General features: G+C 43.6%; 1 protein-coding gene across 1 annotated transcript in view; it reads left to right on the top strand.

Annotated features, from left to right (window-relative positions):
• adcy9b (adenylate cyclase 9b) overlaps nt 1–25,205 on the top strand; it is a 40,319-nt gene that overhangs the window by 4,572 nt on the left and 10,542 nt on the right. Inside the window, exon 2 of the mRNA XM_085271237.1 lies at nt 24,393–24,565. Within this exon, the coding sequence (XP_085127363.1) occupies nt 24,393–24,565 (173 nt within the window). The remainder of the gene's footprint in view (nt 1–24,392; nt 24,566–25,205) is intronic.

The raw sequence follows: 25,205 nt of genomic DNA, 5'->3' as shown, positions 1-25,205 counted from the left end.
TTTTATTTTTATTCTGAAGATAAATGTCTTATCCAGAGTGCTATTGCCCTATTCGCCTCTTCTTTTCCCCTTATTCATGCCTCCTTTCATGCCTCCATCATGTATTCACTTCCCCCCATAAGATTTATCTTCATCCTGTAGGTTTCCTATGCCAGTGACAGAGCTGGCTGTCAGGAGAGAGTTGTTCTCCAGCGCTGTAAAATTCCCTCCGCTGTCTAGCTCACTCTGTGTAAATCTCTTGGGTACCACTGCAGCCAAGCATGGATTGTGTCTGAGTCTGGTTCCTGTTGCTTGACTCAGAAGTAAATTTCTCCGACCTAGACAGCGATCGCCGTCTGGCTGTCTTTTATGTATCTTTGAAGCACTTTTTGAGTTAGTGTAATGTTTTAGTTTCTGGGTTTTTTTGCAATTGCACTATAAGTTGGAGGTGGGTTTCTGACCAAAACGTGCCTACTTCCAAGTTTATATCCTCTTATTTATATCGAGCTGCTTTTAATATAAGCTGTTTATGGTTCATTGTAAAAAAAGGAAGGTTCATACGGAGGGCAGCCACGTGTGGACAGTTGAGTTTTACAGCTGCGTCCTGTTCCCTCCTCAGCTCTAAACCTCAGTAGTGAGGAGTTTTAGGAAGAAAGTGATGAAATTGGGGCCGAGTTTGCATCCTGTTCTTGTAAGTAATGCGGATATTACAGTTTATTATGAGCCTCTAATTGTTTTCGTTGCACTTGAGACACCTTTGACAGAAATACCTGTTACTGTGTTTCTAAGGTGACGTGGCGATGCCTGTCTTATCTAGCAAGGAGTCAAAAACCTGAAGGTGTGTTTTTTCTAAGCAAAACAAAATTAAATCTAACAAAATTCAACAATAATCAAATATTAGTCTGTAGAAATGCTGAAAAATATCATGAAATTAGTTTGGTCAAGGCAAAAGTGATGATCTGCAACATCAAGTTGCAAGTCTACCCCTGAAATATTCAGTTTGACTGCCACGAGGAAAAAAAAAAGGAGCAAATCCTCACTTTAGAGGACATATAACAATTAAATATATATTGCTCATACATGTGAGCAACTAGTAGTTACAGCTGTCACAAGTAATGCCCACACTGCTTTGGATAGTTAGTGAAAACACTTCTGATAGATACTCTTATAATGAAAAAGATGGAAAATGATTGTTAGTAACAAACCCGCAGGGATTTATCATCTTAAATTGAAGGTCCCTTCAGCTTTATAGAGTTTCTTAGTAATCTTTGGAGCTGTCACAGCTTTTTCAGAAGACGGGAAGGCATGTGTTTTCAACCCAGTAGCTCTAAAAACCTACTGCACAGTGCCTGCTCAGCACCAGAGAGCAGACAGACACAGCAGAGCCAAGTCTAATGACCCACATTCATGGGCTTATTTATATTGGTCAAACTCATGTTGTCGCCATTCACAAAAGATGCAGGTCCAGTCCTGGGGGCACTACATCATGTCCATGTATAGCACTGCCCACAATCCTTCCAAAAGATGCTGGCTCCAGATCTGGATTCAAATGTTAATCGCTTCTAAGCTGGGCCTATCTCTCAAACAGACAAACAATGCCTCCCTGGCAGACAATAACTTTGCTGTATAACTGCTGGGTGTGCAAGTTCACCTCGGTGACTTGACTTGCTGCACAGGTGGTATCCTGTCACGGTACCATGCTGGAATTCACTGGGTGAATAAGAGCAACCCATTTTCTTACAAATGTTTGTAGAGGCAGTCTGCATGCTTAGCTGCTTGAGTTTATACACCTGTGGCCATGGAAGGGTTTGGAACACCTGAATTCAATGATCTGGCTGGGTGAGTGAATACTTTTGGCAAAATATTGAAAGCCAGTGATGTGCTTTCCCTGCTCATGACTGTGAAAGGGTCTGCCTGGGTGTGAAAAACTCTGCAGATGTCTGGGTACCCTCCAAGTTGTTGTGACAACACAAACTGTCCTACACAGCCACCAAACTACAAGAGCACCAACAGTGCGTGTGTCCTCAAACAAAACTCCACCCTACTACATATTAGTACGAAGAGAACAACTACTTGTGTCCAAAAGTACATAAATGAATGTTTTTTAAAAAAAGAAATGAAGCAAAATGAGAAGCAGTTGCTCCACTTCACCTAATTTGAACCTCTGATAGCTCTTTTGTACAATAGGCTCTTACCAAGAATACTCATTACAGCGTTCTCACTAACCAGCTGCCTCGAGGTTTAGCATGTTCGTGACCTTTTAATAAGTCATATTGCTGAGCGAAGCTGTGTCGGGCGGCTACGTACAGCATTACCTTCTCTCACCCTGTTTTCATCTCTGTGCCCTGAGGGAGATTTCTAATTAAGCAAGACTGGGTAATCTCCTTGGCTAAAGTGATTAATGTTAGTAATTCTCCATCGTCATATCTTCCCTCACTGGCCTGTTGTTATCCCGACCACGGAACGCATCGGCCGTCTCCCTGCCAGCCCTTTTTATCACAGCAAATGATATTGATTGCTTATAATGAGGCTGTCATAGCCGTGTGTGTTTGTGATGAGGAAACAAGGGAGACAACAGCAACCAGACAGGGTTTGATGTCGTGTAGATATCAAATGAAAATAACCAGGGTTTGTATGCAGAAGGCAACATGTCTCTTTATTTTGTGAATTTGTAGCACCGCCTTTACCCCTTGCTAAGAATTGATTAGCTACATTACGGTATAATTGATTTTTTTTTAGCAAAGACCAAAACCAATTTGCAAAATGTCTGTGTCTCCAGCTCTATTAATATCCTTTAACATTTACGAGTTATTGACAGTTATTTTTGTTTTGGTTAACTCGTGCACATGTACATATTAGCTTTACCATGTCTGTACCCCTGTGCTGTTCTATAGGGAGCTACGGTCACTCAGCAAATTGCACAATATTTCCTTTAAGCTCAGTGGAAAATTACTTACAATGGTTTCTACCTGTGACCTTGACTGGGATAAATGAGGCTGGTTTTGTGGTTATGCTTAGAGAAGCAGAGAAAGAGAAATGAAGGTGAGAGAGACGATGAAATGCATTTAGGTTTGGTCCTGTTCTGCTGGGAGAGACCTGGTTTTTGACCAGCGGATATTAGTAGCTTAATGAAAGAAAAGAAAAAAGAAGAAGCAGAGATACATCTCTATTGGCTCACTGTATTTTGCATTCATTGGTTTCAGTTTTGAGCTCTGGAGTGAAGCACACATAAACAAAAATTGTCTAAACACATTAAAACCACTGTATTTTACTGCCAACGCGATGTGGACGTGTGTGTGTGTTTGTTTGCGTGCGTCCACTGCCCTTATACTGCTGTACTTGACAAAAAGTTAAATGGTTTGGCTTTTTCACCCTAATATGTATACGCAGCTGTCTTCTCCCCTTGCCAACAACAAAATACCTGGCATAATTTCTGTCTAGCCTCTTGAATCCAAATCAGTATGCACACACAGCATTCAGCCCTACAATTGAAAGACAGGGGTGGCGAAAGTGAAGTGGGCTGCATTTGAGCGCTTGGTGGGGTTATGAGAGGCATACATAGGGCTATAGACATGCTAGACTGTTGTGGCACAACTGTTAGGAAGGTAAGTGCGTTAAATAAGGGGTAGGTAGTAGTGGACTGAAAGTGGGACAAAACTGCACAGAGGCAGCCAGGGGAAAGCTAAGCTGTTATACAGTTTTACAGTGACCAAGCAGAGGCTAGAGCACCTTGGCTTTGCATGGCAGATGCCAGGTTGGCCTAGGGAGTAATGGCATAATACATCACATTGTTTGATATTGTACAGCACATATTATAGTTCAGCACGGCATGGCACTCTAGCCCCCAGAAATGCAATCTCACCATTTGTCATCCTTGGCCTTATCATACTGAACAAGTCTGCAGAGCCTCAGGGTGTCAAGCTCTGCAAACACAGGTCCATTGTGGCAAGGTTATTGAAGGAATATGATGTGGTGATTAGCTGATTATTTCTTCTTTTTTTTAATTGCAGCAATCATTTCGATAATCTTCTGTGTCACACTGTTACTCTGCAGGATTAAAAAACGAGAAAAAAAGCTCTTTTCGTTCAGGAGAGTTGTGTAAGCAAGGGAACTGCTCGCTGTTTTGACCCAGCAAGCAGTAAAAGATTGAGGAGGAGCTGTAATGAGCTTCTGGATCAAGAGCAGGAAAAGCAGAAAACATACTAATGTAAAAAAAAAAGAGCTCAATGAGCTTTCATTTAAGCTGATACTGTGGGAGATTTTTATTTATGTTCTGAAAATCCATGCATCCCCATTGTGATACGCCTCCTCCTGACAAGTGTCAGAGGACCCTGTAGACCTCTCAGCCCACCTATAGGGGACAGCTGTCCTGTAGACTCAATGCTAAAGTGTCCTACCTCTGTCTGTTGTGACAGAGATGACCCAGGGCGAGGAGGATGAGAGGACCTGATATCAGCAGCACAGCTGTCTCCGTGATAAGACGCTGCACTTGCAAGCAGCTGACATGGCTGAGCCTGTAGAATACCATGTGATGTACCATGTGATGTAGTATGTGGAGTGGAACATGCCTTGTTTCATTTTTAAATTTAAGGTAAGGACGTCAACTCAATAGTTTTGCTTACAAAGTATAATTCGCAGGTAACATTTTAATGGTTACATCGTGGATTTTTAATGCTGTGTACTGTAAAAGCCATCCTGCCATGATATTGACTCGATATAATTATTGCAGAATAAATGTAGTGTTTTGTTGATATTGTTAAGGTGACAAGAGTGACTGCTTGAGTGTTTGTGCGTCATGTTACTAGTATTTCCAGATTTAATTCGCCAAAGTCAGGGATAATTTATCAATTCTTTTTCGTTCCTTGTCTCTGGGAAAGTGGTGGGAAATTTTCCACCTTCTCCTAAAAACCTGTTTTTGAATCACATTGTGTCAAAGTGCTTGATTTGTTCAGTAGGAGTCAAAAATATGAAATGGAGACCTGCTGTCTGTTGCAGGCATTGTCATTTCTGATCATACTGATGTCATTGTAGGATCTGTTTTGGTATAAGACGAGAGCGGGCCTCTGTTTCAGCTGCTTCATTAGCCACCATTAAACTGGAGGCTTAATGAAGGTAAGCTAATGTAGTGGAGCCATGCATTGAACTAATGTGTGGAGGTGTTTGTGGACAGATTTGTCTATAATTAGTCCATAACTCAGGAGGTTGTGAGTAGTGGAGGATGGAGGGAGTGCTGATTTGCAGGACTGTAAACATAACTTTATTGTGTGTTACAACAATGTTCTATAACTATAATGTAAACAGTTTTGATACCTTCTCATACTTTTTGCATTTGGAATATTTATTAATATCCTAAAGTAACAACCTTGTAGAAGACCAGAGATAAAGCTATTTATCTATACTCACAGGTTACTTTGGTACACCTATTCAACTGGTTGCTAATGCAATTATCCGTTTAACCAGTCACGTGGCAGCAACTCGATGCATCTAGGGATGTAGATGTGGTCAAGAGGACGTACTTCAGTTCAAACTGAGCATCAAAATGGTAAAGAAAGGTGATTTAAGTGACTTTGAACATGGTATGGTTGTTGATGCCAGACATGTTGGTCTTAAAGTATTAAAGAAACCGCTGAGCTACTGCTGCACACAACCATCTCTAGGATTAGAGGGAATGCTCCAAAAAAGAGAAAAATATCCAGTGAGCGGCAAATCTCTGTGCTGAAATGCCTTGTTAATGTCAGAGGTCAGAGGAGAATACTCAGACTGCTGTGATAGGAAGGGAACAGTAACTCAAATACCCACTTATTACTGAGGTATGCAGAAGAGTATCTCTGAACGCACAACAAGTCAAAGGTTGGAGCGGGTGGGCCACAGCCACAGAAAACCACACTGTGTGTCATGGATTTATCCTTCCTTGTATTAACAGTTCAGTCTTTTGGTGGTGTAATAGTCTAGGGAATTTTTTTTTTTTTTTTTTGGGGGGGGGGCTTTAGTACCAGCTGAATATTGTTTAAATGCCACAGCCTAACTGAGTATTGTTGCTCCCTTTATGACCACAGTGTACCCATCGTCAGCAGGACAGGGGCACCTCCAGAAATTATTCAGAGGTGCCCATATAGGGGCCACAAATAATATTGGGGTGGTACACCAAAAACAGAATTTTCAGTTTTAAATGTGCTGCTGTCAAATATAGGTCACTTGAAACATATGGCAAAAAAGAGAGAAAGAAAGACTTATATCACTGAAAACAGGTACATATGAAAGCCATATGAAAACAAATCCATAATAATCTGTTTTAATTGATTGATTGATTGAAAACAGATCACCTTCAGATTCTTATCATGGATAAGTAGACAAATCTGCAGCATGTGCTGTCATGTCATTGTAGACCAAAATCCCAGAAGTTTCCAGAACCTTTTTAAATCTGTGCCATGAATAATAACGGCAGTTTTGAAGGCAAAAAGAAGTCCAAACTAGCAAGGTGTACCCAATAAAGTGGCTGGTAACACAATAGCTTGTAATAATGTAAACTTTCTTCAACACAGCCAGAGTTTTTAAAGCAATCTTCTGGCTGTTTTCCATGATTGCATGCAGCAAGCCAATCTGTTACGTGGCAGGAGTTTTCACATATGCAAATGTGCTGAGAAGATCAGTTTGTATATTTCCCTGCATTCAAAATGTTCCCTCCTGCAGCGAAGAAATAATAAAATAGAGCAGAATGGAAGCACGGAAAAGAAATAGCAGCAGAAAAAAGGAGAGGGCATGCAAGAAAGGTATTAAAAAAACGATCCAGTGAGAGACAGACAGATGGATAGATTCCTGTTTTGTTAATGGCTTTTGTGTGTCTGTATTTCATAACACCAACCTGAACACAACACATACGATGAAGACGTTACATCTCCATGCCTGTTAGGAGGAGGATGAGAGAACCAGACTTCCACTTAGTGTGGACAGCTGAACACTCACTGCAGTTATAGTACTTTTTGCCTAAAGTATTATCTGTGTTGGTCTAATATTTCCACGGCCTGGGTGTCAAAGCAAAGACACTAAAATTGACGTCTTGTACGTAATTTGCCGAATCCTGCCTGCGACTTCTGGTAGAACATTGCTATTTGACGCCCTGGTATACGCACTCGCACACATGCGCTTTGCTCCAGCTGTGCACCCTGGGCCTGCAAAGGCTAATTGCCATGGCAACGGGCTATTGAAAGAGGTGAGGGTCAGCTGGCTCTTTTTAAATGGAAGGACAGGTGATTTGACAGAGAGAAAGGGTCCAAATTGACTCCATTCAACTGAATTTCTGGCTTTCATATTTCGGTCAAAGCAATGCGAAGACTTATTTTTGTGCGAGTCCAGCAAGAATAAGACAAACACATGCGGCTATACTTTAGTGTCTGAGCTCTAAAGGACACCTACGCAAATAGATTACACACTCCGAGGAGCTCAAAAATTCATACACCCTGAAAAAAATGGAAAGAAAGTTAAACAAAAAAGAATCTTTCTTTTTTGTCTCTCTGCAGCTGTTGCTATCCCACTGTGTGCTCTGTGTGGTTGTTTATTTAGATCTCTGCTGGTACACTGCGAGTTGTGAGCTGTGTTATCGGCCTAGGCTAGCTTGCCTCGTGGTTCTGCAGACGCTCTGGTGATAAATTGTTATCATGAGTCACCGATGCATCCTAAGCTTCTTTCCCCCCCCCCCCCTTTGTGTTCAAGGGTACAGAAAATGCCAGCACTCCTTTTTAATAGATGCACACCAGCCTTTACTGACACTGACAGATGGTGCTCACTCTTAAGGTGACACACAACACTCAGTCCACCCACAGCGCACCTCTCAGTCACAAAACACCTACTTTTGCAATTTATTTATTTATTTTTTGGTTTGAGCACGCTAAATGCAATCACCCACACATACAGCCACACCCTTTCCATGTTTGTAGTGCTGTAGTGACTTGTTAGTGTGCACAGCGGGAGTGAGTGTGTGATAAATGGCTATATGAATTATGAATGATGAAAGATGACGGGGAGTCGGTGCTTGCTTAAGCCTGCTACCGTACTCAACATGCACGGATTGATGGAGCGCGTTTGTGTGGGCGTGCTGCATGAAGTAAAAAAAAAAAATGTTTTCCTCCGTTTGAACTTGTGGGCATATTTGGGTTTGTTGTGAATGCACAGCGGTGAAGTTCTTCATTATTAGCAGCTGGTAAATTCACTTTAGAGTGTCTGAGGCCAATTTTAGCTCTCTCCTTTCAGTGGATGCGGAAGTATTTTGAAATGTTTGTCTCTCACACCCTTCCTGTGTTACTGTTAAGGACATTTCTGTAATATTTTTGACCTTCCTCTTGAACCATTTAGGTTTTTTTTTTGTCACCCTTGTCTCACTTTTGTGTAATGATTTTCTGTTGTGTAATTTTGTCTTACATAATTCAGCAGTGATGTGCTTTAACTTTATTCAAAACCTGCAAAATTAAGTTAAAACTGACTGTTATCTTCCAGTTTACGCACAGTATAAAAACATCAGCAAGAGTTTGAGCTGTCACCTGAGAAAGCTTCTTGCCAAAAACAAAATAAATCAGTTTATACTTGAGAAAAAGAACTGTCGATGCTCACAAAGCAGGACATAGATATACAAAAGTGTCAAGAACTGGAGTGAGAAGTATCACCAAGAAATTCAAAGAGAGCCACAGAGTACAGAACAAGCCTGGCAGAATTAGGAAGTGAAAGATTTCAAAGACTCTGGAAAGAAAACTAGTGAGAGATGTGTCTAAAGACTCCAGAACAACTGCCAAGACATGAGTGAATAGCTTAGCCAAGTCAGTAATTGTAGTCTGAAAGAAGACAATCACTGGAACCGTACACAGGAATGGACTGCAAGGCTACAGATAAAAAAAAAAGCTCCACTTCTGTTGGAGAGACACCTTCAAGCCAGACTGAAGTATGCAAAGGACAACCTGGAGAAAGATTATAGATACTGGTCATATGACATGAAACTAAAGCTCTTTGGCCACAGAGATGCTGCTTATATTTGGAGAAAGAAGGGAGAGATGTACAACCCAAAGGACAGCATTCCCCACGGTGAAATGTGGTGGTGGAAGCGTTATACTGTGGGGACGCTTCAGTGCATCTGGAACTGGGAATCTCATCAAGGTAGAAGGAATCAGGAAGAATGAAGACTATGTGAAGAAAGCAAATTCTATCGTGTATCCTCATCATTTCATCAGTTGAATTCACGGGGCTTAACCTAACAAAGAAATGTCAAGTTGGTATTTGTTCTGTTTGTCTGATACAGTCATAAATATGAGCTAACATAATGTCAACTGTAAAATCATTTTTGGCTGAGCTAGTACGTCAGCCACAACATTAAAACCAGCTGTCTCAGACTGCAAGGAGGCTGAAACACAGCGATCCAGGTTTGAGTCCGAGCCGCTCTCCCTCCCTGCTTTCCTATGGAGGAGCAAAGAGAATTAAAAAATAATGTTAACAAACAAAAACACCTGCCTAATCTTTAGTAGCTTCACCAGGCCAGAACAACGTCCACAAGACTGGATGTTCCAGCAACACTGCGTCTTTCTAACAGGATAATTAATGTGTAATTAAGTGAGCACCACAGGCACAAAGGAATGAACTATTAGGTTTTGGCCTCACAGGAAATATGACTAAGATCAGTGAAATTAGTATGAAATGTTGTTTTTAACAATACATAACTTCCACTTCACAGTAATAATTTTTTAAGTGTTTAGTGGTGGTGCAGTGACTAGTTTGTATCCACCAGCCAGCTGATGTTTTTTACTGTGGAGTTTGCGTGTTCTCTCCAGGTACTCCTGCTTCCTCCTACAGTCCAATGACACGCACAGAGTTGGGTTAATTAGCGATTCTAAGTCGGCCGTAGGTGTGAATGTGGTGTGAATGGTTGTCTGTCTCTCTCTGTGTGCTAGCCCTGCAACAGACTACCAACCATCCAGGATGGAAGGCTGCCTTTCACCTAGCCCTCCTGCAACCCTGGATTCTATACATGGAAGAAAATGGATACGGAGCAAAAAGCATCACCAATGTTTCCTTAAACTGCCGGTGTTCCTGGTCTCTCTGGTGTATGAACTGATCTCCCAGCCTTAGCTTCAGGTTTTCCCCTTGGCTTTAGTGTGGTACAGTCCTTCTGCATTTATCAGCTGCTCCCCCGTACACATACTTCATAGCCCCAGGGAATTTCTCTGCTGTCACCTTTTAAAGCTGTTGCTGACTTACAGCACATGTGTGTGTTTGTGTGTTAAGTACCTGATATATCCCCAACAGAGGTCATCCCCCTTTGTTTGCTCTATTACTCTTACTCCATGCTTCTTTTTTTCAGTTTTTCTAACCTCCATCTTGTTGCTGTCTCATTGTTGAGTCAGACTGCTGCAACTGCTGTTTTTCAAATGGCACCTTCATCAACGCTGTGACATTGCAGCAGTGTTTATCTTCGCAGCCTCCGTATCAAACTGTTCCTCTTCACTGAGATGTGAAATGCAACACAACTGTTAATTATGACACTTGTTAAGAGGATGTAGAAGCAAAAGCATACATGACTTTTGTGTTTGTCTCAGGCGGTATACAGTGGAGGGGTTTCTGGGGTAAGCTGAATTTGTAGTTAGCATCCTCATTTACCGGTACTTTTGCTGTATCACTTGCCTGTTCTAGTTAGAGAGCCCTCAGGGGAGCGGCACAGTGCTCGGCAGAAGATCCAGCAAATTTCCGTCATCAACCCCCAGTGAAGACACCATTAATCAAAATGTTGAGTTAGCAAAGTTTGTGAGACAGCTGGCGCATGAAAGGGAGGGAGAGGTTGGCCTCTGTCGGCTGTTTGCTTTGATCATTTACCCGGAGCCACAAATGTGGTCGCTGTTTAATCAATAGGGGAGCGCTGCTCATAGCTGTGGGTCAATAGCATCTCTGGCTGAGATAGTTCAGCCTGTAACGAAATCGAATTTCAGTTATGAGACTGTCTTCTGACAATTAATTAAATGTGCAATTTTTCATGGATGTTGGCATTTTATTTGTTTTATTTAAGAGAATGGATGAAGAGAACTGAGTTTCAGACAGCATATTTTAGCATCATATTGTGATAAATAGGAGGAACACCATTAGCTCCTAGCACTCAAACGGCACTTTTCACAGCCAGGAGGAGATACTGGAGGAGATACCAGCATGCTCTTGTGGTTTTGGGGATTTTTAGGTTTTCTCTAAGTTTGTATTTTGATTGTCTTTGCATTATCGTCCTGTATTCTGTATTGCTGTTATTTAGCTTAACGTTATTTCCCTATACCTGATATGCTTTCCTTTTGGTGTTGTTATTTAGTTTTCAGCTTCTATTCGATAGAGCTCCTAGTCTTCTGTTTATAGTGTTCTTCTTGCTCTTCTTGTATTTATTTAATTTTGTACCTTTAGTTCCTTGGTTGCTTTAGTTGGTCATAGGTTTGTTAATCCCCTTTTTAATTCCTGTTCTGTGTATTTGTTTGTCCTTTGTCTCTGTCAAGTTTGCTTCTGTGATATTTTCTTTTCTATTTTGACGGTCTTTGCCGCTCATGTTTTGTATTTAGCTCTGCTTCCCTTGTCTCATCTTCTGTGATTAGTTTCAGCTGTCCACCCACCCGTTTCCTCTCCCCTCATTACCTGGTGTCTATTTATTTGCCTTACCCCCCCCCCCCCCTCCCCCGAGTTCTTTGTTGCCTGCTGCCTCCTAGTTAGTTGTAGTTTTGGATTCACTATCCTACAGTTGTTTTGTATTTTGTGAAAGCTCACCATTAAAGCTGTTTATGATTTTCAGTTTGTCTCCTGAGGCCTGCATTTTGGGTCTATTTTCTGCCTGCCATGCAGCCGTTTCACGGCAGGTGTGGCGACTTGTGTATTTTAATGACCTGCAGAGCTATGCCATTAGAAGCATGAGCTCCTGGTAGGGACGCTCATGCTGGACAAATCAAAGGGTAAAAGTCAGACAAATTTGAACTACCTCCCCTTGAGGTAAAGGCGTTGATCAGAAAATAAAAACTGGGGATTGCCAAGATCCAGGTGCACTGGCAGGGTACAAGGAGTCATCAATGGCCTATGGTTCTCATAAAGCGAAAGGGCTTAGACAGGCAAACACTGGAGGAGATGGGGAAAGCGTTCCAGGTTAAAAAAATAAAATTAACAAGAAAGATAGTTGTGCCTAAATCTACGCAATTTTTCTCACTGCAGAATATTGGACTTCAAAATGTTTGACTGCAGTCGGGCATTTAGCTTCATTCATCACATTATTGATGTCTTTCCTCCTTGAACACTCGCCTACTCCAAAAAAACTGCCAAAACATCTGCTTTCATAGATGTGCTCACACTTGCTGATGATCAATTAATCAAATGCATTTGGATTAGCGGCACCTGATTGCTACTTATCCTCTTAATTCCTGAAGAAACAGTACCCACTGTGCAGTGTACCCACTGCTTCTGCTCTTTGGTTTCTGTTAAATAAATAATGCCACATTGCAATATGTCATTTTTGTTCATCCGATGTTTATTTCCCTCATTTTAGATCCTGGCATGGGTCAGACGATTTTCTTTTGATATGTGAAACCTTGAAAAGGGGTGTATGTGTGATGGCTGAAAAACTTAAAAAGAGTTAAACAAAAAACGTGTACTGGAAGGCTTGCAGTAGTGTGACTTTTCCTAAAATAAAATAAAAACATGAATCAAGTGCATTATCTGTTGAAACACTTTGGATGGTGCGTTACATCAGTTCACCTACTTAACCTTTAACAATGTTCGTTCGTCAGATTTAAAAAAAGAACATTAAAAGCGTTTCCATAAGAAAAGCTTGCACATTTGGCTATTTCTGCAGCGTAGACAGACGTGCTGAATGGCAAAGAAGCCATATGGTCACCATTATGTGAGCAAGAATGAGGGAATTACCTTTCATTGTGTGTGTGTGGGTGAAGTGTGAAATGTGATGAGGTAAAAAGCAGAAGATGGAAAGTGAGGCTGAGCTTTTGGGACGATGTCAGTCGGAGTGCTTCTTTGTGGAGAAGAGTGCTCTACGCCGATGTGGTGATGAGGCAAGCGGATATCGTTGTGAACACAAAAGAACATGGAGGATATTTGGATTTGTGACAGAGAGCGAGAGAGCGGGCAAGTCAAAGAAAGACAGTGAGCTACAGCAAGACTGACAAAAACAGGCAGAAAATACAGGCCACTGTGCAAAGGAAGGGGGGTGTTAAGAATTTTTGAGGGATGTCAACTGTATCTGCCAGTAGACCGCGGCAGCATGGGATTGTCGGGGATGGAGGGATCGTAGGCACAGAATACAGAAAGAGTGCGGAGAGCGTAAGAGACAGACACAGCCAAGCGAGAGTCAAGACTTTGGAGAGATGTCAAGTGTTTCTATTGTTGTTTTGAGTGAGCTGTGGTAGGGCCCGACTGAATTCAGGAAAAAAAAGGAAAGCCCAGACCAAATGTGGAAATTTAGTGTTAGTGCCACCCCTGTGTGGAACAAAGAGAAAGGAAAAGGATATTAAGAGATTCCAACGGGAAGAAAGGCCTCAGAATGACTTGTTGTGCTGGGACAGTGTGTTTGTGTGTAAGCAGAGAAGTACTCGGACGTGAGTCTCAGTATAGTGACATATTTTTGTCCTGAACCTGGAAAGCAAATGCTGAGAAGGCCCAGGTGGTGTGCAAGACCTGCTGTTTCTTCTTCATTTTTTTTTTTTTTTTTTTTGAGTACAGGCTTATGTAACTTGTTTTGAGAGGTCACTCTGGTTATCTAGGGTTGAGAAAAACTCTGTTGATTTAGCTGGGCTTCACTGAGTTTGACGTGTACAAGCAAGGCACAGGTTTATTTGTATCCCCGTCTGCAAAACGTAATGCTTGGCACTGATAATGTGTTGTTGTTGTTGGAAAGACTGGCAATGTGCAACACATGCAGATGAGAGTGATGATTTTGCTTGACATGCTTGCTTATGTATACAGTGGCGGTTCCTGAAAGCAGCAGCCTCGTGAGCAGGACAGTAGAGTGCCCTGTCCTGCATAAAAACTACATTCTGCACTTTTCCAAAGTCTTGAGCCACTCCTGATTTCTCGTATCGTGCTTGAAAGGAGCCAGACTTTATTCAAATTTTTAATTTAGTTTTTAAAGTGGTCTCAAGCAACAGTTCTCCAGGCTTTCTGAAGGTCTTTTAAAGTTTTTCTTTGCACATTGGCTGGTTTTTTTGTTTTTTGTTTTTTTATACTCGTTTTCACTCCACTCATTTCACTGGTTTGTTAGTTTGTTAAGCTTCTTAACGTCGCCTATGAATAATACAAGTGTACAAATGTACACATAACAGAAAACTTAACAAAAATACAATTTAAAATTGATTCTGAGGAACTTTAAAAGCCTGTTGGAAAAACGTAATTTGTTCACAGTCCTTTAGTTGACTCTGTGAGCTATTAGCCAAAACTTGGCATATTTTGTCATTGTGTACATAAAAAAAAAAAAAATTGAGGAAAGTGATCGAGTGCAGGATAAAGAAGATTCATCCCAAGCAGCAGCAGGTGAACAGTGTCAGTCATGCTGTTGAGAAAAAAGAAAACTCCAACAAAGACCTGACACAGGACCTGAGAGATGCATCTGACCCTTCAGTTGATCCATCTACTGTTCACTGAAGCCTCGTCAGAAATTGTCTCAGTGGAAGGGTGGCTGTCAAGAACCAAAAAAGGAAGTGCTGTGTGCTCGAAAAGCTTATCTAGAAGTTGCTCTTTGGTAGGGCAGATGCAAACTCAGTCCTATTGACTCTTAAATCTTCATCACGGTCTGATGAAAAGCCTGATAAAGTGCAATATATAATATAAAATATACTTATTGTTTCAATAAATCGCTGCGCTTATTTCCCATTTCCCATAATGAAATCTGGGAAGGCTCAAGACCTTTGCATAGTACATTATATTAAATCGCTAATCAAATGTAATTGTCATGATTCGTTGTGTGGCAGGCAGGAGGACCCAAAATGCAAAACTCACAGACACGGGGATGAACTCAAAAAAAAAAAAAAAAAAAATCACAGCTTTAATGCTGGAGAGGCAGAACGTAGGAAATACAAAACTAAACTGGGAAAACTAAATACAAAGCTCGCCAAGAGACACAGGGAGGAACACACACAACATGAGGGAGAACGCGACACAGAACTGAGGGAGACGCAGACATAAATGCACAGAGGGTTAACGAGGGAAGTGGGAGCACACGGGGAACACAGGTGACACTGATAATCATAACAAGACACGGCAGGAGTGAACACAACACTAACGGGAGACGGGCAAAGTAAAACAGGAAGTACAGAGGTTCAGACAGGAGGAGAGAGAGCACGGGGAGAACACAGACATAACGGGCTGGGGAAAACATAGAATAAAACACAAAGAGAGACGAGGGCTCATAAATACACAGAGGGGCACACAGGGGGTAAGAGTCACGAAGGGAAAACACTTAGGGAACAACACAACAGGGCAACTCAGGAAACATGGCCTAAGGAACGAAATACAAAAATACAAGGAACTAAGAATACTGGGCCCACATGGCCCAGGACCATGACATCACCCCCCCCCTTAAGGGCTGGCACCAGACAGCCCAAACACAGAAAAACAAAACCAAACAGAAAACGACCCAGGGCGGGCGGCGGGGCCCCAGGACGGAGGGCTCGGAACGGAAAACAAAAGAGCACAGCAAACACCGGAGCCCAAGAAAAACAACCCAAAAACACAGTGCAGTTCAGGGGGCCGACCATGCGGACGGCAACGATGGAGACGTGGAAACAGTTCAGGGGGCCGGCCGCGCGGAAAGCAGCGGCGGCGGCGAAGGAGACGACGGAGCAGTTCAGGAGGCCGGCTGCGTGGAAGGCAGCGGCGGCGGCGAAGGAGACGACGGAGCAGTTCAGGAGGCCGGCCGCGCGGAAGGCAGCGGCGGCGGCGGCGAAGGAGACGACGGAGCAGTTCAGGAGGCCGGCCGCGCGGAAGGCAGCGGCGGCGGCGGCGAAGGAGACGACGGAGCAGTTCAGGAGGCCGGCCGCGCGGAAGGCAGCGGCGGCGGCGGCGAAGGAGACGACGGAGCAGTTCAGGGGGCCGGCTGCGCGGAAGGCAGCGGCGGCTCTCCAGTGTTAGGCGTGCTGGCCATGGCCCGGTGGGCACAGGACCAGACGAGGCAGGACCAGACTGTGGCGATGCGGGGGCCGGACCAGGCGTCGCTGCAGAGGCTGAGGCTGGACCAGGCAACGGCGAAGCAGGAGCTGAGGCCGAGGCCGGACCGGGCGGAGCAGAGGCCGAGGCTGGACCGGGCGACGTTGAAGGCGATGACGGGGCCGGACCAGGCGACGTTGAAGGCGATGACGGGGCCGGACCAGGCGACGACGGGGCCGGACCAGGCGACGTTGAAGGCGATGACGGGGCCGGACCAGGCGATGACGGGGCCGGACCAGGCGTGGCAGAGGCGGAGGCTGGACCAGGCGAGGATGAAGACTCGGATGAAGCTGGACCAGGCGAAGCACAGGCTGAAGCTGGACCAGGAGGAGCAGAAGCCGAAGACTCTGAGGCTGGGCCAGACGAGGACGAAGACTCTGAGGCTGGGCCAGACGAGGACGAAGACTCTGAGGCTGGGCCAGACGAGGCACAGGCTGGAGCTGCAGCAGGCGAAGCACAGGCTGGAGCTGGACCAGGCGGAGCAGAAGCAGAAGGTGGCTGGATGGGCTCCTCGGGCCCTCCAGCTGATGTGGTATGGTGCTGGACGGGCTCCTCGGGCCCTCCAGCTGATGTGGCATGGTGCTGGACGGGCTCCTCGGGGCCTCCAGCTGATGTGGCATGGTGCTGGACGGGCGGCTCGGGCCCCCCAGCAGACGTGGCATGAGGCTGGTGCGGTTCTCCTGAACCCCCAGCTGACGAGGAAGGTTGCTGGACGGGCTCCTCGGGCCCTCCAGCTAACGAGGCGTGAGGCTGGACGGTCTCCTCGGGCCCTCCAGCGGAGACAGGAGGCTGAACGGGCCCCTCGGACCCTCCAGCGGAGACAGGAGGCTGAACGGGCCCCCGGGCTGAACGTCCTCCGACTCTTCCTACCGGAGAGGCAGTTCCGGGCGGATGCCTACGGTGGACACGAGGAAGTCCCGGATGTGGGGGTGTAGCGCGCCGAATAACCAGGGGAGTCCGGACACCATCCTCTGTAGGCGGATGGCTACGGTCTCCCGGTAACCTCCTCTTGGCAGCGCTCCCCACTCCTGACAGTGGTATTCCACCGTGTAAATCAGGTCCTCACGGAGCTCGGCAGAGGGGTTGTGAGCTGCTGGGTCCATGTCGTGGTCGCGTTCTTCTGTCATGATTCGTTGTGTGGCAGGCGGGAGGAGGACCCAAAATGCAAAACTCACAGACACGGGGATGAACTCAAAAAATCACAGCTTTAATGCTGGAGAGGCAGAACGTAGGAAATACAAAACTAAACTGGGAAAACTAAATACAAAGCTCGCCAAGAGACACAGGGAGGAACACACACAACATGAGGGAGAACGCGACACAGAACTGAGGGAGACGCAGACATAAATGCACAGAGGGTTAACGAGGGAAGTGGGAGCACACGGGGAACACAGGTGACACTGATAATCATAACAAGACACGGCAGGAGTGAACACAACACTAACGGGAGACGGGCAAAGTAAAACAGGAAGTACAGAGGTTCAGACAGGAGGAGAGAGAGCACGGGGAGAACACAGACATAACGGGCTGGGGAAAACAGAATAAAACACAAAGAGAGACGAGGGCTCATAAATACACAGAGGGGCACACAGGGGGTAAGAGTCACGAAGGGAAAACACTTAGGGAACAACACAACAGGGCAACTCAGGAAACATGGCCTAAGGAACGAAATACAAAAATACAAGGAACTAAGAATACTGGGCCCACATGGCCCAGGACCATGACAGTAATTAAAATCTTTTGAAAAGTTTTACCACCGTCTCTGCTTTTGCAGAATTCTTAGATTGCTATTCAGGATATTTTAAGTACTATGTCTTTCTGAATTCTCTCTTATGTCTCTGAAAAAGCAGACTGCATTGATCTGCTTGCAGATCCCAGCGTAACTGAGCACCCATGGGATGCGCCAAAACAAGCCAGGTCCACTGAGGACCAACTAGCAACCCAACTAAACTGCCACTATTCCAGTGCCAGACCTCCCTCTGGAGGGCTAGCATCTGTGCTGCGATGCATCACAGCTGTTTTGGTGGACCGAACGGGCAGATACAATTCTAGAGATGTGGTTTTAGTGTTGTGGCTGATTGGTGCACGTAGTTAATGGAACAATATTTAAAAAACCTGGCCTATATATTATTCAGAAGAGGATGTGTTATTGGCAAAGTCAGCATGTGAAACAGCCCGCTCTCTTTAACCGTCTCTGACATTCTCTGACAGAGGAGGAAGTCTTTCCTACCTTGACATTGGAAATAATTCTGCCTACCTGTCCTTTAAAATCTCAGAAGAAACACTGGCTCAGCACAACTAGAAGGCCACCACTTACTTTCCTTCCCGGTCTCCCATGGATGCTGGGCATAGAGATGTACGCAAATTCACTGTTCTCCTTTACTGACAGATATGACAGCTGAGTCCCTGTGGGATTCCTTATGAAAAATGCATACACGTCATTTATGTTTTCTGACTGAATAGGTTCACTCACAAATTACTTTTTACCCACTACCACCACAAACAAACTCATAGATCTATCCTTTTACATTTTTTTCCTCTTTTTAAACTAATCTCTACCTCTTATGGCTGTCCACTTCACCAGAGCAATGACATTCTTCCAAGCAGCCTGCCATGCCGGAAAGATTTCCTGTTGTTCCTCCTGCCTTTACCGGGGACAGGATGTACAGAATATCTCTGGACGGAGACACAGAGGAAGAAGGAAGGGACGCTTCTTATTGGTAGTGCCAACATGGCATGGAGAACTGCCCAGCCTAGCAGTGCTAGTTACTCTGCACCACCTGTTCGAATGCCCTCCTGCTCAGATACCTGGCCCCGGAAAGTGAACCTGTCATTATGGAAAGATCAGCCGCATGATAGGTTTGTGTGTGTGTATGTGTGTGAGTGTGTGTTTGTGTGCTGATTCCAGTAAATCTGCCAACACTCCTTTCCTCTTTGCTGCCCTTTGTGTTCGGTTGCTTTTAATAAACCTCCCTGGGACTGCAGCATTGGCTTTTGAGTCCCACTTGGGTTGCAAATGGAACTTGAAAGCAAAAGGTGTTGCTTTGTGATAAATGTCCAGAACATTTTATATTTATGGCTACTGTACCTGTTGCATTCATGTGCTATTTTTTTCCCCAATGTGAATTATCTGTTCTTCTTTTCTACTTTTGTATATCCCAGTGGGGAAGCAGGAGGGGTGTTTTTCTATGATAATGATTTGCCTTTCTTTGGTCCTATTCCCTCTATGTTCTGCTTGTTGCATATAGGACAGTGTAAGAGTGTGTGGCATCTATGCTTTTTGTTACTTAATGTTCGCATTCCAATTTAGTTGTCCTTCTCTTTGCACAGATGGATACATTAAGAGTGCCTGAAATGACCACCGCAGTGTGTTTGTGTGCGTGTGCTCATTCATCGTTTTTTTTTTTCTGCATGTTTTTTTTGGCACACCCAACCTCTGCACTGAGACACTCAGAGGTGGCTATTGTCCCACGAGAGCTTGGACGTGCCATGAAGAGGTGAGAGGAAGGGAGGAGTAGGGCTGATGATGTTATTTGTTTGCAAAGTGTTTTCTCATTTCACCCTCCTCTGTCCTGAACAAAAGGGCTTGGAGAGGGAGATAATGTAACTAGGCTCTCATGGGGAAAGGTTATCTACTGTTCCCTGTCAGCTGATAGCAGAAGACAGGACACTTCAAGTCCCATACCGCCCAGAGGCTGCTGCTAATGATGCTCTTCAATTAACCCAAGGTCATGGGAGATGTAGAAGGGCCAGCACAATCACATACCTGCCTAAGAGACTATCAAACAAATGTACATAGAGTGACAGATGTACTGAAACCTACACAGCAGGAAAGAATCAATTGGATCTCACAGTTTCCTGACCTTTTATCCTGCCACGAGGACTTTAGAGTGCAGCTATACTATGAAGATATTGGACCCTATTAAATGAAGTGAGCTATGTATCCAGCTGCTTATCCGAGCCATACTCTACTGGCTGACAGCGCAATTTCAGCTGCTACAAGGTTAGATGACAGATTGTCCTCAAGTGGTCAGGAGCAGGCACACAAAGCTGCATAAAATCTCGTGTGACCACACTGATAACATACTTGGAAACTTTGCCAGCCTGGGCAGTTTGTTCATCTTGCTCCTCTTCTCTTTTGGCTGATCGGAGGTGTGAGTTGGTTTGTATAATTCTAATGACCTTGAAAGTCAATATTTGATACAAGCACCTTTATTCTTCAACACAGCCTGAACTCACTTAGGCAGCTTTCTTCTAATTTCTTTAAGCAGTCTTCAGGAGTAGTTCTCCAGGCTCCTTTAAAGACATTCATTTATTTATTCATTTATTCTGGGTTCATCACCCCATCAGACCTGTTGTCACCGATTTTCAGTCCAGGACTTTTGTAATTTGGCATACCTCAGCCTTTTTTTCTTTTCAACTCTTTCTCTTGTATTTCTATTAATGATCCTTTGGGAATCATGTTGTTGTGGCAAAAATATATTCACAAAAGATATTTTTGTGTCAGGCTGTTAGTAGCAAAGTGCCTAAAGATTTGCTACGTTATCTGTCATATTTAAACACAACACTGGTTCATCCTCTTTAGCTAGGTCCCTTTTTTATGCTTGAATATTTCAGAGGTCAGGGTTAAGTGGCTTAACAAACCAAAAAACATTCCTCTGAAAATGGTTCAAAGACTGGAGTGAAAACGAGTGAAAAAGCAGTCCAAGGAACTATTGCTATAGACCATTTTTTAAAAATTACATTTAAAATTAAAAGTAAGTCTGGCTCCTGGGAAGCAAAATATAAAAAAATAAAATAGAGGCTTAAATTGAAAATGGTAAAGAGACAACTTAGCCACATCAAAACTGAAACATTTTATTCTATTAAAACAAACAAATATTTGAATTTGTGTCACAGTTCTGGGTCATTTTGACCCAGCTTTGTCAGTTTCTTATATTTTGGTATATTTCTATATTATTGATTATTATTCTAGGTTTAGTTCAGTGTCGGTCTGCATCTTTGTAAATTGTTTCTTGCTTCCTGTTTTACTTTGAAGGTCCGTGTCTGGTGTCGGTGTGTTCAGTTTTACCTGCTTCCTGTCTCGTTAAATGGTCTGTCTGTATTTGTATAGCGCTTTACTTGGTCCTAAGGACCCCAAAGCGCTTTACACTATACACAATCATCCCCCCATTCACACACACATTCGCACACTGGTGATGGCAAGCTACATTGTAGCCACAGCCACCCTGGGGCGCACTGACAGAGGCGAGGCTGCCGGACACTGGTGCCACTGGGCCCTCTGACCACCACCAGTAGGCAACGGGTGAAGTGTCTTGCCCAAGGGACAAGTGTCCTTGGGACCGAGACTGTCGGAGCCGGGGCTCGAACCGGCAACCTTCCGATTACAAGACGAACTCCCAACTCTTGAGCCATGATCGTTAGCCCAATCCCTCCCAGCTGTGTCTCCCTGATGTTTTCCATTCCCTGATTACTCCCCCGTGTATATAAGCCCTGTGATTCCTTTGTTCTCTGTTGCGTCGTAAATATCTACTCACCCTTACGCTATGTGTTCTGCTACCTGTTTTGCTTGCTTGTTAGTTTATATTTTCCAGTTTAGTTAGTCTTCTGTTCTATCAGCAGCCTGCAATAAAGCAGTTTATTCCGAGTTCATTTTTGCCTCCGAGAGTCCTGCATTTTGTGTCCTTCCTCTCTGCCTGCCTGCACACAGCCATGACAATTTGATGCTAGAAACACATTTAACAGTGTCGGGATAGGAGCATGTTTGCCTCTGTGTTGCATCACCTCTTCTTTAAATTTCTAAACTAACAGACCATCTGCTCTAGCACAGAAAGAAAAATATGTGTCGCCCTGACTTTTCTGAAGTGGAGTGATAATGGATCGATATTCTTTGCACTGGCAAACCTGCTCTCTCTGCCTTTTATCTTTTCTGTCTAGTAATTTGTTGCTACACACATTTTCTGTCTTGACATACCTCATTATTTTTAATAAGCTTTCACAGTATTTGGGAATAGAGGCTAAATGGTCCAGGGATTTCTGTTAAGATGCATTTGGGTTGGTTCCCATAATATGCAGTTTTATTATTACTCAGCGGGCGCCTTTGCTTTTACTGCGCGATTTGCATTAATTGAGAGTATAAATATATTAATAAATAATGAAAATCTGGCACTCTCTCTAACTCAAAGGCTCCCGATCTGGGTTGTGAAAATGTCAATAAAAAGGCAAGGCAACAATTACACCACATTTCTCCACTCAAAGTCATTTAAGGCATCTTCTACTTTACCTGCGTCACTCCAGGATGACTTGCGGAAGTTGTGAGAACACTGCATGTCACTGGAACTCATTTCTGCTTCAGAGATACTGATGAGAAAGGATAAAAGAAGACAGGAGAAGCAGAAAGAGAAGGGGAAAATAACCTAGTTGACCCATCAGCAGAAGCAGAAGACGGTGTGTCATAATGGGAGGCAGTGTAGGATTTGATTAGCAAACTAATGAAATCAGTCATGCTGCGTGCGAGTGGTGTGTGTGTGTGTGTTTGTGTCTCTGGATCTGTCTTTGACACACAGTCACTCTCACACACTCACTCTCGCACATTTTCATTTTCGGAGGCAGTCAAAAGCTCTCCTCAGTTTCCTGCTGCCTCTCCTCATCTGCTGTGCCATTCTGCATCACTGATGCGGGGAAATGGTTCATTGTAACTGCTGTTTACCGCTTTCATTTCCCGTCCTTGAATCTCATCCACCTGACTATCCACCCAGCTACAGTGAAGTCATCCATCTATACTTCTGCTTGCTTTGTGTACGTGTGTTTTACTAAGTGTGTAGGCGTTTAGCGATGCTGTTTTTGTGAGTGTCTCATAAACGGTACATCGATCTTTTTGTATGCATTCTTATTTTTGTGTCTTGCTTCTTAATTCGTGTGTTCATCTTAAACTAAGACTTTGTTCCCTTGTGGCATACGTGTGTGTGTGTGTGTGTGTGTGTGTGTGTGTGTGTGTGTGTGTGTGTGTGTGTGTGTGTGTGTGTGTGTGTGTCAGAGAGTGGAGCCCCAGGGTGGCTTAGCAGAGCCAGTGGCAGGCCTGTCTGAAGTACTTAGTGCATACAATGCTCAGAGCCTGAGGCTGCAGCTTCACTGACAGTTAAATTATGTGGCTAAGCACACAGTTGCAGGTACTAACCTATGCTGCTGACAAACACAGATAACCTGTTAGTGTGGCTATGACGTGTCACAACAGCAAAGAGTTGCATACAAATACACATAACTTGCAGGAGTAATGGAAATGGACATGTTGATAGAGGCAGGAGGAAGCAGGTGTTCAAATATTTGGCTGTTTCATGGTCAGCGGAAAGGAATACATGAACACCCACACTTACATGCACATGCACCCATATTACGCATATATGAAAGATTACATTTCTCATTATGGAGAAGGTGAAGATCAAGAAGGAGAAATGGAATTAATTCAGAAATTGCTATACGGAAATCCTTCCTCGGGCTATGGGGGAATTGGTGAGAAATTCAGTGGTGTGAAAAAGTGTTTGCCCCCTCCCTGATTTCCTATTTTTTTATGTTTGTCACACTTAAATGTTTCAGATCATCAAAAACATTTAAATATTAGACAAATATTAAAACGTAAAATGCTGTTTTCACATGAAGAAGACATGATTGTGGGCAGGAAATGGGACTCTTGAAAGAAGTTTTACTTGTTTGTATATATCAACTGGAAATGATAGATATAGCATTGGGACATTAACCATTACATTGTGACCCACTAGTTTAGGTCAAATGTTTCTTTTTGGTTTATTTTGGGGTTTTTTCTAGTTTTGGTAAAAGAAGTAAACTTTTTCAGCCTCTGATGATGTCACTTGGTATCAAAGTGCTAGTCTTTTTCACACTGTGTGTATTGAAATGACAGAAATGCAAAGACCTGCACAAATGCATCAAAAATGATGATAAAGTTTTGTAAACGTGTAGGGAAACAAAAAAGGATCATGTCTGCAAACTTGAATTTTCCAACTTTGCATAATTCTCTGTGGGGATTTATTCTGGCCACAAACCCTCTGCTGACTCCTAAAACAACTCCACAACTGCCTATACTTTTATCCACAAAAGAACAACTAAGCCCAACTCAGGCCTTTTCCAGTTAGATCTGGGAATAAGAACTGATCTGTCAGTGACATCCTCTCTTTATTTGTTTCCATTTCTCTCTTCAGGCCTAAAGACCTATCTGATTTCTGGCAGGAAGATGGAGGCTCATTCCATCTGTACCTGTTCCCAAATAGGATTAGCTGGGACGGAGCAAGCAGATCCTTGCTGTCCCACGTCCAGAGTGCACACGCCTGATGGAGCCCCTTCGGCCTGCACCCTTCCCCAAGACAGAGCCAAGGTAAGTTGCTGTCTCTAAGGGAATCAGCTTTGTAGTTAAATATATAAGTATATTTTCTTGGGCTCATCTATCATTGTACAGCTATATCACCTGAGGAAGAACACTGAGCTCTATGTTCTGTCACAATCTCTTCGATGTTCATCTTTGCTCTGTGTTTTTGTGTGGGCGTATCAGGAGCTTTGATAAATATTTTCATTTTTCTTTTTGCATGCATTGAGCTTTCTATTGTCTTGTGTTAAAGGAGCTAAAAAACAGAATTGCTTTGATCCACACCATGCAAAACATCCATATTTTTTACATAAGCTTAACCTTGAGCATCTTTGTTAATTTACCGCTTCATATTTGGTGCACTTGTATAAAATATGCTTCTGTTTGCATGGCACCTCAGTGCATATTAAATTCTAAAGAGTATGAATCTAAACAAAAAACACAGAGATATTGTCTAATCATATTAGTTATGCAACAAAAATGCAGGCAGCATTATAGTGCTGATCGCATACAGTTCATAAGTATTTGGCTGGTGACACAAGTTTGGTCATTTTTGACTTTGTGCAACCCCACAGTGGATTAAAAAAAATTAAACAAGCGAAGTGTGACGAGATGCAGACTCCCAGCTTTAATTCATGAGGTTTAACAAACG

This window comes from Mchenga conophoros, linkage group LG4, assembly GCF_057382185.1.
Source record: "Mchenga conophoros isolate Kocher_MC1m ecotype Shallow Benthic linkage group LG4, M_conophoros_male_GT1.1, whole genome shotgun sequence".
Classification (NCBI taxonomy): domain Eukaryota; kingdom Metazoa; phylum Chordata; class Actinopteri; order Cichliformes; family Cichlidae; genus Mchenga; species Mchenga conophoros.
The sequence above is the reverse complement of the archived record's forward strand: the minus strand, read 5'-3'. Positions and strand labels throughout refer to the sequence as shown.